The sequence below is a fragment of the Micropterus dolomieu genome, linkage group LG12, assembly GCF_021292245.1.
Source record: "Micropterus dolomieu isolate WLL.071019.BEF.003 ecotype Adirondacks linkage group LG12, ASM2129224v1, whole genome shotgun sequence".
In the NCBI taxonomy this organism is placed as follows: Eukaryota; Metazoa; Chordata; class Actinopteri; order Centrarchiformes; family Centrarchidae; genus Micropterus; species Micropterus dolomieu.
This window is the reverse complement of record NC_060161.1, coordinates 31018547-31034580: the sequence shown is the minus strand read 5'-3', so window position 1 is coordinate 31034580 and position 16034 is coordinate 31018547. Positions and strand designations below refer to the sequence as shown.

Here is a 16034-nt window from a genome sequence, read left to right as displayed (position 1 = left end):
TTTACTGTCTGTACCTCTGTGTGTATATATTGTGTAGGCTGCCTCCCTCCCCTCTCTCTCCTTCCATCCCTCTCTTTTTCTCTCTGTTCCTCTCTTGCCCTCTCTCTCTCTCTCTCTCTCTCTCTCTCTCTCTCCCTCCGCCCACCCTGAGCCATGGTTCTGCTCGAGGTTTCTGCCTCTTAAAAGGAAGTTTTTCCTTGCCTCTGTCGCCCAGTGCTGCTCTTGGTGGGAACTGTTGGGCTTCTGTAAATATCATCACAGAGTACGGTCTAAACCTGCTCTTTTATGAAAAGCGCTGTGAGATAACTGTTGTTGTGATTTGGCGCTATATAAATAAAATTGAATAGAATTGAATATCAAAGAGAATATTTGACCCATCTTGTTTATATCACATTGTTGCACAGGTACATCTCAATTATCGCTCTCCCCCTAAAATGACTATTTTAGGTTTTTCTAAGTGTATGTCTGTATTTTTTCTAAAACAGCACCACCCCTTGGCGGAAGGCTGCTGCTGCATCGCTCCGCATTAGCCGGTAGCTCCATGCAGATGTGTTTGTTTGCTGGTAGATCATGAACTTCCTACTTAAAGCTGGATATTGTTATTTTCAGAATTTTAGTGGCACAATTGCTTGCAATTGGCTCGGCCTACCCATGAAATAGGGGCTGGCCCTTCCTTACAGTCTTGGCTCTCATTGGCTATTGAAGGTTGTAAAACAGATGTGAGCTCGTATTGGGTCGAATTTGGTGTCACTCGAAAGGTCAGAGTTCAGCAGCTAATTTGAATACAAGCTATCGTAGTTTTTTACACTCAAATCTGCGTTATTATGGTTATAATGACATGCGAGCCACATCTGTTGGCAAATATGAAACGGTCCCTTTGGATTTAATGATGGACTAATGTGTTTTGGGCTAAATCTTTTTGCTGGATTGGATCATCTGGACCATTGACAACGTAACAAGACCGTTTTTGTTGGAATATAATCGATCGGTGGATTACTATGAGACTTCATAGGTGAGTCACGTCAATTTTGTGTCGTTGATATGTCGTTTTTCAGATCCGCTGTTTTGGGATTATTCTCCTCACTCTCGTTCGCGTTCGGCCTGTTGATCAGAGTCTCAGTCTCGGGATTATTCTCCTCACTCTCGTTAGCGTTCGGCCTGTTGATCAGAGTCTCAGTCTCGGGATTATTCTCCTCACAGTCGTTAGCGTTCGGCCTGTTGATCAGAGTCTCAGTCTCGGGATTATTCTCCTCACTCTCGTTAGCGTTCGGCCTGTTGATCAGAGTCTCAGTCTCGGGATTATTCTCCTCACTCTCGTTAGCGTTCGGCCTGTTGATCAGAATCACTGCTTGAGGATTATTCTCCTCTTCTGTGTCTTCTGTGTTTCCTACGTTGCATCCTCTCTGGTCTTGTCCTGCACACGTAAAAATATGACATAAAACACATTATTAGTAAAGTTATTGCTTTCCAAGGCTCATTCTTTGACCACTCTGATCAACAAATTTATTTAAGTTCATACAAGTTAAAGCTGTGGCAGTTATGATTAAAAGGGCCTTTAACACAATCTCCAGCATCACACATTAAAAAGAAGCAACATCTGTCTGAGTGAAAGAAGAAAAATTCAGATGAAGGAATTTTTGGAAGAATGGAGAAATGACACTTGTTGTAAATGACAATGAGAAACTACATGTAAAGGAGTTTGTCCCAGATCAACCTGACATCATACAGACAGCAGGATAGTGAGAAAGGACTAACTGTACAAGCAAGACTTCTGAGTGGTACAACAGAAAAGATGGATGGATGCAGTCATAGATTCCTGATTTTGCTTTGAGTTTTTACTTTTTAAAAACAGCAGTGAAACAGCAGCACTGTAAGATTTGATAATGTGTAGCTACATCAGGTCAGCGCAGAGCAGTCAGAAGTTGAGGTAAGTTTAGTCTAAAGGATAATGATAAAATGTTTTTTTGGCTGCAGGGTACTTTTTTGTTGCAATACCAGTTGTGACAACAGATTTAATTGTCTATTTAAACACAATTTTACATGTGATAATTGATTGAATCATGTTCCAAAACTTAGACTGACTCTGTCCTCAGGTGGTTTTATCATTTACTTTCATGCAGTTTAATTTATGGATTGATTTATCTCTCCACACTCTACTTAACTATATTTATCATTTATTTATTTTGGGGGACAGGCAGCAGCTGTTTTCAGCTTCAGTCTGGACTGTTAACAAGGTTGACTTAAAAAATGTGAACATATCCTTTTAAATAGAGAAAATAAAAAGAGGAGAAATGTGTGACTTACTTTTCTTTAGTAATACAGCAACAATGGCAGCACCAAAAATGGCAGCACCAACAATGGCAGCACCAGCAATGGCAGCACCAACAATATCAGCACCAGCAATGGCAGCACCAGAAATGCCAATAATGCCACCAGCTATAACAATAAAGGAAAGATGTCAATTTTTGTTCTTCATTGATGGCTATCAAGATAACATTCACCCATTTTCCACACCTGCTTCTCCTGTTCATGGTCACAAAGCAGACTTGGACAGAAAAGAGACCATCCTGCCAAAACTGTTTATTAGAATCTGTTTCATTGGAACAGTTTTACTGTTTAATCTCCCGACATATAAGAACAATCACCAATAATGGTTAATTTGAGTTGCAAAGTTTAGATCATGAACTTCAGGGACATAGCCAGCCTAGTGAAGGATGGGGGGTTATTTTTTTCATTCTTTTTGAAGGTTTCCTCCAATTTTGTTTTTCAATTATAAGGTTCAAATAGGCCTAAAGCCAACGGCAGCTGCAGATTTGATTATCAAGTAAGTGTCTACCAGAGACACCTTTCTTATTGTCACATTGTCATTTGATATCTTATTTAAAAAATCAATTGTACTCAATTTAAAGACAAAACAATTGTATGACAATGAGAACAAATCTGTCGAGGTTAAGGCTGAGTGCAGTCTGGTAAATGATGAAATCACAACGTTACACTACTACTATTGTTAACGTATTGATCCTTCCTCCACTCCTGCATTTTAACATAAAAAACCTATCATCTGTGGGGTGGTGATGGTGCAGTGGATAAGACACATGACTTTAGTGAAAAAGATCCAGGTTTGAATCCCACTGTGACCCATCCACCATTGTGTTAACACGTCGTGGCTCCAGAGGCGTGCAGCCTCTGACATTTATAGCAATTTTAAGTCGCTTTGGATAAAAGTGTCAACTAAATGAATAAATGTAAATCTGGTCCACGTTGGCACGCATTCATAGTTCTAGCTCCACACAATTAAAATGGAGCTCTGCCTTTATTTATCTGTTCCCATGGTGAATTGTAGTATCAGGCTCAACATACTCAGAGTTGATTGAACTAATTCTGATCAGCTGGTGTGGAACCGAAAACTCGGGAGTTTCACATCTCAGGATCAATCAATTTCAATAAACCTGCTTTCTGAAACAGGACCCTGGAATAAACTAAGACATGCACCAAGGCACAGGACAGAAAACTAAGACGCAGAGCTAAAGCGCAGGACTAAGACCTAATGAGAACAAACACAAAATCATCACAAGAATAAACAAGACCAAACCAGAACCAAAACAATACCAAAATCCTTGAATCATAAATCAGGGCAAGGACAGCAAAAGCTCTTAAACTCAAAAAAGGACGAATTACTCAGGTGTTACATCTTCATGTATATTAAAGGGTACAAAAAGACTCTGGGTCTGAAAAGAATGGAATAAAAGAAGGTGGTCCAGCATCTGACTACTTGAAGAGTCATGTTTCTTGTAGGACGAAGGACACAGGTGTTTTATATTTCTGCATGCATATCAGGAAATGTAGATGTGTTTGTTATAGCTGATGAGGAAACAAATAAATAAAAGTAAAGATATTTACTTACTGTGATTAGTCTGTCTGCTTTCATTGAGTCCCTGCTTTGTCTCTGTTGAAAAATGTTGTTAAATTGTAATTGTGTACATTGTGGTTAATTTCTAAAGTAATGTTTACATGTTACAAATATGTAACAATTTCACTTATTTAATTTGAATGTGTAGCTATTAGATTAGCTGTACTCACCAACAATGAGCGTAACGTTGCTTTTTCTGAGCTGACTGTGCAGTTTGGGAACAAAGCAGCTGTAATTTCCTGAATCCTGTTCAGTGACGTTGGTCAGTTTCAGTGAAATGTTTCCTCTGGTCATTTCATCACGGAAGAGAGATGTTCTTCCTTTGAACTTCTGATCCTGATTATCTAGATAGTCCTCCAGACTTCTATAGACATGCACAATGCTTTTATTGCATGTCCACTCCACCGTTAGATTCTTCACATCGAATGGGGGCTCCAGGTGGCATGGCAGAATGACATCATCGCCAACTACTACTGTAACTGGTTCGAGTGAGCCAATCACATCAGACTCTCCTGTGGAAACAAATATAGCTTTTAGACTTCATGTTGCAGCATCATTGAACACTTTCTTCCTCAATATTTATTTAAACTAGGATGGCTGAGCAACAGCTGGTCCTAACTGAGTAGTATTTTTTATTAGTTTACAGTACACAGGTCTACTTAAAACTGTAGTTTCCATCCAGATGTAGAGAAAAGGAAAATGTGTATTCATGCAAACTGGATACTGGAAAGATAGCAGGCATTCACTTCAATGAATTGCTCACTAAGTGCATAAGAGAAGGAGCATCATGGCAGCAGGAAAGTTTAGCGTGTTGGTGGCGCTCTCAGAATACTGTTTGTTGATAATGCTTACAAACACATCCCAAACTGCTCACACTTATGGAAGAGTGATGGGCGAAAATCAGCTAACTGTAATGAAACATCATTCTGACACATAACACTTTGGATTTGGAAATAATGCCTTACTTAACTCGTTCTGTTACTCCTCCATGTAGCCTACATAAAAATTTTTTTAAAAAAATCAAAGAACGTCAATATCGGAATACGTTCAACCAAAAGTGAGGATTTAATTATAATTCTCTGCCTACTGATGTCGAGGGACATCCATCTCTGCCCTGGACCCGCATTCAGGGGAAAAAAATCAATGAAGAAGACCAGCACATCAACAAAAAAGATGACAACTATTGGAAGATCCCGGAGGTTCCCGGCGAACCAATCTTAACCCTTGCCGATGTGGACCTACATCCCGGTCAGTAGGAAACTGAGAGAAGCGGAGCAGAGTGTGGACCGAGGAGGGATGACTGCTGTCTGTTGGAATCATCAATGTGAATCCACAACATCAGAACCCCAATGGCTGGCTCGCTACAGAGCACAGACTGGGAGGGAATGACAAAGAAAGTGGTGGGCAAGCCATAAAAGTACGGCAGAATAAAGCAAAGGTCCAAATGCCATCTCAAAACGAATTAGAAATCATACAAATGGACAAATTGTTCTTTGAAAGAGGACTGCACATTCTCCATCTCAACATCATTAGTCTACAAAGATACACAAACTTCGTCTGCTTGCAAAAAGATAAAGTGATGTGCTTCACTAAAACTTGACAGAGTGTGTGTAGGCCTATATGTCAGATCAGATATCGGTTTTAACGGATAGATCTTTGTCATGATCATATTGAATCAGTGTTGCTGGAAATTTTATTACCAAAGACCAAATCCATTTTTATTGGAACATGTTATAGGCTGCCGGATCAGAACAACCGTTATGATCTTCTAGAGGAAATATGTTCTAACTGATTTTTTTACATTAGAGGTAATTGTGATTGGTGAAATAGAGGAGGCCAAAAAGCATACTACAATGACAAAATATTAGAGAATAGGAAAATGGAAGTCACTGAGTCAAGTAGGGTAAAGCCTCAAGACCAAAACATGCAATCTCAGCCAGGATATTTTACAAACGTTGCAAAAACCTTGGTTAATAAGTTGCCGGGCCTGTCAGGATACAATGGAGAGGGCCAAGTCCAGACTTTCTATTTAAAACAAAGGGTCCAGGCTGATGCTTTCCCTTTTACAACAGTGTCTGAGGAAGCAGTGAAACTTAAAGAACATAACCCATCAAAAGCAACTGGCTCGGAGAGATTCCTTATGCTGCCAATTCTATCACCCCCTGTGTATCGCATATAGTAAACCTTTCCATTACAGGAATGTTTCCCACTGAATTAAAACAGGTGAGATTTATCCCTTTCTAAAAAAAAAGGATGTAAGCTAGGTCCAGGAAATTATTGGCCTATATCCATCCTGTGTTCTAAGGTAATAGAAAAGATAATTTATAAGCAGGTAGATACATATATTTCCTCTTATAATTTATACTATACATTTCAAACAGGCTTCAGAACATCCCACTCCACTGACACTTGCCTACTCTACCTTACTGATTACATCAGGAGAGAGAGAGATGGAGGGAAGTACTATGGTATGGTCATGTTAGACCTCCAAAAGCCATTCGATACTGTTGATCGTGCCATTCTATTAAGAAAATTAAAAGTGTTGGGATTGACAGTTTAGCTATAAAATGGATTGTTTCTGGAGGTGTGAAAAAAATGGTGGATGTGGGTGGGATTCTATCCAAACCTTTGTTCCTAGAATGTGGGGTCCCCCAGGGAAGCATGTTAGGTCCACTGTTTTTTTCTATTGTATATTAATGATCTTTTAGGTTTTTAAAATAAGTTCAACTTTGTGTCATTTCCCCTCCGTTTTTCTGACTGCAACGGTAAAACAACAAACAAAACAAAAGCTCTTTTACCGTGGTGGCAGTAATGCATCTTTCAGCCAGTTTGCTAACCCCTAATAAACACTAAAGAAGAATAAAATTGAACTCTTCTTCTTTTTTGTTGTGATAGGGGGCTGTTGTCTGTGTTGTTTCACTGGCACCCCCTCAGTGAGCAAACGTACTAGCTAGCTAACCAGCCGATGTTATGGAGTTTTTTATGCGGAGAGGAAGGCGTCAGTCAGTGAATCGCGGATGAGTGTTTCAGGTTTGTGAGTCCGCAGCTGTAACATTTGAGTTAAGTGACTGTATTGCTGGCTAATTAGATGTTATTAGGTGAGATTATCTCGCTATTAGAGATGTTCGGCTGATTCTGAGGCTTGTTTCTCTCCTGTGAAGCGCACAGTTTCAATACAGTGTGTCTGAGCTTGTATCAGATAATTATCTCAGGGCGTTTTACAGCTACATTTATTTATTTATTTACTTTTATTAAGAGAAACAATGCCGACTTGGAAGCTGCTAATAACTAACTGGTTGTTTTGTCATGACCCAAAAAAGGACCACAATGGAAATAAGCCATTTGCCTTTATTGTGTTTTTATCCTTTTGATGCTATCTGTAGCTGGGGTGTCTCTTATTGGAGGCGTCACTTTTATATTTACAATTAATAAACAAGCTCAATCAATCAACAAATAAGACACAAAACATTTCTTGCTTCTGCGTTGTGCAACCTACTATCTTTAAGTAATCTACATACTTCATTAGCTCAAAAATTCCTGCCTATCTAAAAGTCATCACAGTCTGACTCACCAACAATGAGTTGGATGGAAGCTTCCTTCTGTATTGAAGGGAGGAAACATTTGTATGTCCCTGCATCAGATGTTTTCATGCTGAAGATTTTCAGGGAGACATTTCCTTTCATCATTTCATCCACAAACAGTCTTGTACGATGGTTGTAGGCTGGATTTTGTTGCTCAAACAACAGGTTGCCATGTTGATGAACATGAATGTACTTTGGGTCCAAACCAGATTTGGCCCACTCCACTGTCCAGAAAGTGGCAATGACTGCAGGTTCAACGTGACATGGCAAAATTACATCACCACCAGCCAGGGCTACGATTGGTTGATCTTGTAGTGAACAACGGTGTGGATTTGTGCATTTTACATGGAATAAATGTGGAGCTAATAAATTTAGGTCTACTACAATCTGAACAAATCAACTCTGACTGAGCTGCAAATAAAAACAAAAGTACAGACAGTATAGTTTCAATTAATGTCATTAATTTGAATGTTTTAATTCGAAAAATAAGAAACAATCACTTTAGTTCTCAGAGCTGCACTAAAAACAAGGAAAAGACCATCAAAATCTTCAAAGTTCTTCAAGCACATACACATCCTACACTCACTGTCCACTTTATTAGGTACACCTTGCTAGTACAGGGTTGGACCCCCCTTTTGCGTAAAATGTTCCTACCATCAGTTTATCAACGGGCCTGTATCAGGATGAAGTTCAGCAACAACTTATCAATGGCAGTGAAAAAATTAAAAGTAGCTGACACTCTGAATCTGAATTTTCATTCAGTGGAGTTTTTAGGGATGGTAACATGGTTCGATCAGTCTACCACTTTGGTCCTCAAACACCTTCAAAATATTAAATGGGTTCCAATGAAATTCTGTTGACATTCGAGTTAATTCTCCTGATTATAGTGATCAGCTGCATGCAGTTACACCAGCTGCAAAAAGTTGTGATGCATTTTTGCATTCATGTTTTTGGACCTTTATCTGCCTGTAAAGTCATTTATGAACAAGGAAGCATTGAACTGTACTAGTCTGCCTGACCTGTCTTCGCCTGGGTCCAGCAGTACTGCCACGCAAACCAACAGTGACCAGTACTTGAAGTGAACAAAATAGGTGCTGGTACTCCTATCCTAGCCTCCTATAGCGTACCACTAACACAATATTAATAAAAATAACAGATGTTTCATGTTTGTATGTTGTTGTCATTCATGTAATTATTGTGCAAGAAAAATGTTCTACATGGTTGTTAGTGTCTGAATTGTTAATGCTTAGTACTAACTTCAATAACAATTTAAAAAACATTGTCATGCAGAACAACGAGTTTACATTTGTTGTTTAAAGTTTGCTGTAGCGCGTCAATCTGTTACTTTTATAGCGTTTTGTGGCGTTTTTGAGCTCAAATACCATTCTTCCAACATCCTAACCTGAACAGACCTCTTCCTCTTGTATTATGGTCAGACTTGAATTTATTAATTTCACAAATGAGAAACATTAACTGTATTTCAGTTCTTGTTTATCAGATGAAAATTATTTATTGGGGGTTTAGGTGTCATTTGTTATTGATTTATTATTATTATTATTATTTATTATGCAGCTCCTAATGTCTCTCCTCCGGTGAGACTGGAGGCTGAAGGCTTGTTTTAATGAAACAACAATAAAGTTAAACTTATTTCAGACAAAACTAAAAACAGCCTTCAACATAGATGTGATAACACAGTATGCTTTCGCTTATCAAAATATCAGGTGGGCCGAGACAACACAGCAATCCAATAAACAAGTCAAAGTGGTCTGTTGTGAACGAAATTAACAATGAATATTAAAACACACAAGACGATTTTTCGATTCAAGTTGCTTCTCACTGTCAAGAAAACGGGACCCTTTCTAAATACACTTAGACCTCATAAGCTGAAGTGCAAACATAATTTACGTTTATGGGAAAGAAAAACCGTAGCAAAATGAGTGACATAAGAAAAACTTACCTGTAGCGTCCACCTGAGAAGGAGAGTACATGAAAACGAGAAACAACTTCATTAAGGTCGCTGGATAAAGGAAAGCGATTGTAGATGTCATTGTCGAGTTAATTTAACACTTCCTGAAAGAAAAATAGATGAAATAGTCCACGGTTATTTTGTTTGTGCAACACAGACGACATGCTGCTGCATTATTGTTACTGTTGCAGATGATTTACTTTTACTTTCTCCTTTAAGTCTACAGGTTGGGATGAGGAAGTAGGCTACATAGCCTGTATGTCAGCGGACTTTTACGTTTAAATATTCAACTCCACTTTTTCTGCAATGATTTAGGCTAATTGTATTGTTGCTATATTATCTGATGGTATTTTTATAAGCCGCTCTTTGGACTGCTAAGAAAAGTCAATTGACTTTAAATATGATGACCGTATTGATTTCCTTATTAGTTTACTGCTGATCAGTTAGGCTGTTATTTTATATTCCTTATTTCGTACTCTGACCTCAGAACAAGTGCAACGAAGGACAAATCATTTTAACCACATCAGGTCAGGAGTGCATAGGTTTTCAGCTGTCAGGTGTCATCAACATTAATAGAAAATGCACATTAAATTAATTCACTTCAATTTTGGAAAGAATTTAAGCAATCAATCACAAGCTCATTTTAAAAATGTCCAATTCGCCTATAATGTTAATTAGTGTGTGAGAGATGACGATTCAGTATTATTTTAATTTATAAGCAGAGGTGGAAAGTAACGAATTACAAGTAACGAGCAACAGTTTTATGATGCAGTGTAAGCTGTGAAAAATTGCTGTATCAAGTTACTACTAATGCAAACTGAACATTTCCTGCTGCTGCAGCTTCACATTAAAAGCATTTAATTGGCGAAACACAAGTTGACTTTTATTTTGAAGTAGTCACAGGAATCTGTTTGTAAGTGAGATCAGCGCTGACCGCTGTCGTGTAGACCGCCACAATGCGGCTACACAACAAGACAACCGTCATTTTCAATAGTTTTCTGACAGCGGATCAGTTTGAAATATTGCAGTGAGTAAGCAGTCAGGAGCAGCAGACACAGAGCTGTTAGAAAAAGAGCAGGCGCCAGGCTGCACACCTCCACCTTCTCAGCCAGGTAACCAATCTTTTCACTTTCGCTGTTTGCAGACTCATGCAGCAAAAGGTCAGATCAAGACTGCTCAAATAATTATGAAAATACCAATAACTGCCCGACAATAGTTTGTTTAGCTGCCCCAGACTTCTGTGCCCTGTGGTATTAAAAGGCATCTGCTGTTACCACCAATAACTACAGAGCTGTGTCTCGTGCACAATAACAGGCAGCTGCATAAAAGAGTCAGAACCGATTAATTAATGCCAATTAGTGATGGTAAAAGTGGCTCTTGACTCGAATCTTCAATTCTCGTTCAGTAAAATGAAATAATCTTTTTTGAGTCATTTCGTTCATTTGAACTAGGCTGGTTATTGCTGCGCTGCAGCCCTCTAGTGGGCGATATAAAAAACAGCGCAGTTCTCAAACACGGAAGGCTACCTGGTTTGATTTATTTGACAAAGTATAATGCATACATTGACTTCTTTATCATTCTCTGTCATCATTAATAAAGCCCCATGGGGCCACAAGCAAATTCAAACCATGTGAAAACCACAGAAATGTTAATATGTCAATAAGCAATCGCCACTACTGCAGCTACATCTGTCCATTTTTACAATCTTTCCTGAGAATACAACCAGATCAGCCATATATATGTACATAAAATTATAATTACTATCATTCATACAATACCCTAATGTCCTATCCATGAGTAAAATCTATATATTAACATTACATTTGGGGTGAATATGTTGAAGTAATAAGCTTGACACACTAGATGAATAAAAGACACTCTTACAATTCAACCAAGTTAGCTTATTAAAAGAATTCCAGCACAGAGAGAGGAACAAAGAAATAAACACACTATAGTTTGGGAGTTCTGGACGCAGAATGGGCCACATCAGGTTTGGATTCTGCAGACAGAGAGAAACAACCATGAGCACATTGCTCTCAAACACTGCCAGGCTGTTTAGGCCTACCATTCGGCCTAAATTCATAAGGATAAATAGTTTTTAAGGAGTCTGTTCTCATTGATATAAGCTATTAAAAAGGTTCATTTTGCAAAAGTTGAAATTATTAAACAGTAATAAAGTTGAAAGTCCGGCCCCCACAGTGTCTCCTTAGAACAAATGTAGTTGAGGACCCCTGTTGTAGAGGTCAGTTAAATAATAACCTACTTCCATTGGTGGTTAAAAAAAGTTTTCATACTTTGGTAAGATGCTTTGCTCCAAATAGCCAAAAAGATATCGGTGCATGACAATGTTGGTTGACATTAGCAACCTGCTGGTAACTAGTCCTATTTATTACACTTATGATATTAAAATGACCACCTGTTTGAATGTAAATAGGGACATGACTTCATATAAAGTCCAGTGTTTCCCGTTTTCCCAGTCCAATGCGGCCCGCCAGAGTCTAATCTTTCACAGTTTCCTAACGAAGTGAAATCATTCTCAAACTTCTCATTATAACATTAAATGTCATTGTATTTGCCATTGATTTGTCAAAGTATCTGTCAAACAAACTACAATTTGAAGCGCCATATGGCTTTATTCCCTTATCAAATCATAAAAGACTGCAATTTAATTAAGTAGCCTAAGTATAACAAGTATAAATAAGATATTAAATCAATATAAATAAGTTATTTAAGGACGTTTAAAAAGTAACTACGTAACTTTTACTTGAGTAGATTTTTATACCGTTAATTTTACTTGTACTTAAGTAAAAGTTCATCAAAGTAATCGTACTTTTACTTAAGTAGAATATTTTTGTCACCTTTGCTCATAAGATCATCATTTACCTGCAGGCCATAAACTAAATACAAAAATGTATATAGTTAATAATTTTATATCTTTTATTTTTGTTTTCCACGTTGACCAAAGTCACAAAATTAAAAAAACTCTCCACAATGGAGGGTCTGTGCGCCGTATAATGGAGGCTGTCTTGTTGATTGCTGTGTCTTTCTGATTCAAACGGTAAATCCTACATTTGAAAAAATCCTACACAAATGGGATATAAATGTAGCTAAAATGCATTTCTGCAATGTTAACAGTCCTAGGCGTCTGCCCCCCACAGGACTCCCCGTGGCTTTTCTGCCCTCCTCATGTAGGCTATGTGGAAAGACAATTTTAGGCACCGCTCAATATAATACAATTTGTGTTTGGATTCATTGATGTGGTTCCTAGTAGTGTAGTTCTCTCGAGGATTTTGTAAACTAGTTGTTAATGCTGTCTCTTTCCATGAGGACTTCATACAGTAGTTACTGGTCTTCCAACATACCAGTAGATGGCGGTCCTGAACAGATTTTACAAATGAGAAATCTGCTTGTTTGACATTAACTGTAAGTTCTTGTAACATGGATCAAAAAAAAAATGATTGAGACATTTGCCATTAATTTATTTCATTATTCATTATAAGTAGAGAAAAGTAAAAATGAGCCTGGAGGTATTTTGTATTTAACAAAAACATTTACAATAAACTTTCACATCTTCAACATCTGTAGTGTGAACCTACATGTATTCACAGCTGGATTATACAGCATGCTGTCGCTTATCAAAATGTCAAGTAAAAGTGAACTAAAGCTTGTCTTCTTTGTTAAAGTAATGCTGATTGATTGATTGAGTGAATTAATAAAATTATCGAGATGTTACTTTTGTAAAGATGGATGTACAATACACAGGGAGAAAACAGTGAAGCACTCTGATGGAGTGTCGACACCAGACTTTTTTCTCCATGAATCTTGGTGACAGTGAAGGAGACGTGGATCTCATGCTGTGTTTGTGTCTCTGATGTACTTATGTTGGACTACTGTCTGTAAAGCAAAATGTCCTTCTCTTCTCAGTCTGATGAAGGAGTGTGGATACCAGACCTTCATTTCAGGGAAATGAAATCAAGAATTGAAACAATGTGTTTACGTCACATGCTTCTTTGATGGACGTGTACTGGGAGACATATTTTTTTAAGCCAGACAGACAGTAATGATGATTTTTAGTGATTAATTGATTTTTATTTCTACATATATATGCATGGAAACAATAGTATGGATAATGTCAAGAAACTAAAACTTGGTTAAAATAATATTTGAATTTAGGGAAATTCTCTTTTTCTCTCATTTGGAGGTGTGCCTTATAGTTTTATAACGTCTGCTTTGAAGAGTCTGCTCACTCAAACATCTTTTGAGATACCCATCTCCTCCGGAGATAAATGAAATTTTGTTTATATTGCTTAAAACATTGGCCGGTTCACAGAATACACTGCAAACAGTGTTCAGGCTTTTTACCAACCAGTCCCTTTGAACTGTTCCCTGCACCGCAAAATGAATTCATTTACCTCCACTTATTGAGGTGGAGGCAGAAATCTCAGAGACAGATATTTCAAACACTATGTGTTCAAATACAACCAAAACTATTTTGTTTGTTGGTGCATTTATGGATCAGATGTACCCTAAAGCTCTGCAGTCTTTGTCAGTGTTTTAGTTGTTTATGTGGCTGCATCATAAGAAGACATAATTTCCCACAAGGAGAAACTCAGTGTTCTCACTCTGGTGTTATTATTGCTATTAGTATACACACACACAGGTCTGAAATACACACACGCACATGCAACAACACACGGAGAGGTCAGAGTGACGGGGCTGCCACTGTGCGGTGCCCCAAGCAGTTGGGGCTTGCTCAAGGCCACCTTCGGCAGTGCCCAGGAGGTGAACTGGCACCTCTCCAGCTACCAGTCCGCACTGGTTGACTGGTCGCCATCCTGTTAACCACTGACATGTGAATATCTTGTGGCTGACGTCAGGTTTCATTCAGTGAGATAATTACATTTATTTTGACATGGTTGAGTTTGAGTTTCTGAAGCAAGAGATAGTGATGAGTTTCCTTTTGGCAGCAAGTTGGATTGAGTTGGATAAATCTTGCAAAAGACAATCAGCAAAACTGTGAAACATGTCCTATAGAGTCTTGCGGTGGCACTTACTGACAGCACTGAATGAAATCATTACTTTGCAAAGACTGTTTTTATAATTGAATGAATGCTAACATCTGCTTTAAGCCTGGGTCCATTACTTTAAAATGTTTCTAAAACTCAAGCTAGCCTACAAAGTGTGTGATTTTCTTTTGCAGTGACCTTTATTATTTCCTGTGTTAGTCAGGATGTGGTAAAACTACCTTATGAAACTTGACAGGGGATAAACTGACAGCGTTGAAACAGAATGGAGCTCACATCACTCTTTCTAATGCTCTGTAAGTAACTTAACTTTTTTAAAATCATTTTCCACATTGTGCCCTGCTAAGAAAGCGGGGACGTAGAGAGTGACGGAACATGCATTTTATGTTTAGTTTAAGATTTTCAGTTATGTTTGTGTGTCTTGATTTTGGCAAAATAGTCAGTGTGTTCTGCATAGAGGAGCCCACACCGCTGCCAAGAGGTTCTCCTTTCTTGCAGCAAACAGCACCAGCATGGACACTGTGGCCTGTTCAGTGTTGTTGATTCCAGCCAGCTGGTACCCCCTTAATAGTATGGAGGACCGATCCTGACACAGTCAGAAATAAATACAGAAATAAATAAATGCTCAATAAATAAATAAGCATCCAATTAAATACAAAAAAAAATAAAGTAAATAAATAAATGTAGGTAGTAATTAAATTATTCAAGGAGACATAAATGTATATATTTTTATTAGTGTCCTTACTTATTCACCTTTGTAATAATTACCATATTTATTTATTCTCCGTTATAATCTTCAACTTTATTTATTACTTATTTTTTTAAATGTATTTATTTATGTGTGTTAATATTTTTGTCAGTTTTATTCTTCCTTCCTATGGTCCTCCATATAATAGGGCCCCCGCTACTCTGAGTTTTGCTTTCACACCTTTTGTTTAGGCTGATCTTACTCTGGTGCGGACCAAACAACCACAATGAGACCTTGAAGAGCTTGAAAGCTGTGGTTGCTTCCAAGTGAATGATTGCCGCACAAACAAATCAACCACAGGAGTTTCTGATATAGTATCAGATGACAAACGGCCTTTGACAAAAACACTTTTAGATCAAGGTTCAAAATTGATAGTGCACAATTATGGCACACTCCGCGGGATCCTTGTCCTTTTTTCAAAAGGAGAAGAGATATACAGTTCGTAATGTATTTATTTCAACGCAAAACACAACCTTTTCCTAAACTAACCAAGTAGTTTTGGTGCCTAAACCTAAACAAACTGTGACCATTTCACAACGCTGCACTTTTGTAACAGAAAATTCTGGGCCCTATAAATAGGCAGTCTCTGTGGGCCCCCTTCCTCTCCAGGTCCCAGTTTCTGGCATCTTTTGAAAAATACTTGAGCTAACAACAGTACACATTAAAGGGTTCAATTTGTAATAGTTTTGAGGATCTGTTGACAGAATTGCAATATCCATAACTATGTACTATTTCAGTTGGCTATAAAGACCTTACATAATGAACAGTTATGTTTTTATTACCTTAGAATGAGCCATTTCTATTT

The 16034-nt window shown here is 38.0% G+C and overlaps 2 protein-coding genes across 2 annotated transcripts in view; one reads left to right on the top strand and one right to left on the bottom strand.

Moving 5' to 3' along the window:
- Positions 1-445: 445 nt before the first annotated feature.
- LOC123979901 (sodium channel subunit beta-4-like) lies at positions 446-10442 on the bottom strand. Its single transcript, XM_046064011.1, has 6 exons — positions 10392-10442; positions 9449-9461; positions 4081-4422; positions 3905-3946; positions 2305-2436; positions 446-1414 (listed from the first exon to the last, which is right to left on the bottom strand). Exons 1-6 carry the CDS (start codon positions 10440-10442, stop codon positions 1023-1025), a joined length of 972 nt encoding a protein of 323 aa, XP_045919967.1. The 3' UTR covers positions 446-1022.
- A 4306-nt stretch (positions 10443-14748) lies between these two features.
- LOC123980364 (sialoadhesin-like) overlaps positions 14749-16034 on the top strand; it is a 9699-nt gene continuing 8413 nt past the window's right edge. Inside the window, exon 1 of the mRNA XM_046064719.1 lies at positions 14749-14777. Coding sequence (XP_045920675.1) covers positions 14771-14777 — 7 coding nt within the window. The 5' untranslated portion in view covers positions 14749-14770. The remainder of the gene's footprint in view (positions 14778-16034) is intronic.

Coding starts and splice junctions, on each gene's coding strand:
- LOC123979901 (XM_046064011.1), bottom strand. CDS start 10,442: ATGACGGTTGTCTTGTTGTGTAGCCGCATTGTGGCGGTCTACACGACA. Junction 3,947..4,080: donor CAACGTTACGCTCATTGTTG/GTGAGTACAGCT, acceptor ATTTTTCAACAG/AGACAAAGCAGGGACTCAAT. Junction 1,415..2,304: donor TGCTGTATTACTAAAGAAAA/GTAAGTCACACA, acceptor TTACGTGTGCAG/GACAAGACCAGAGAGGATGC.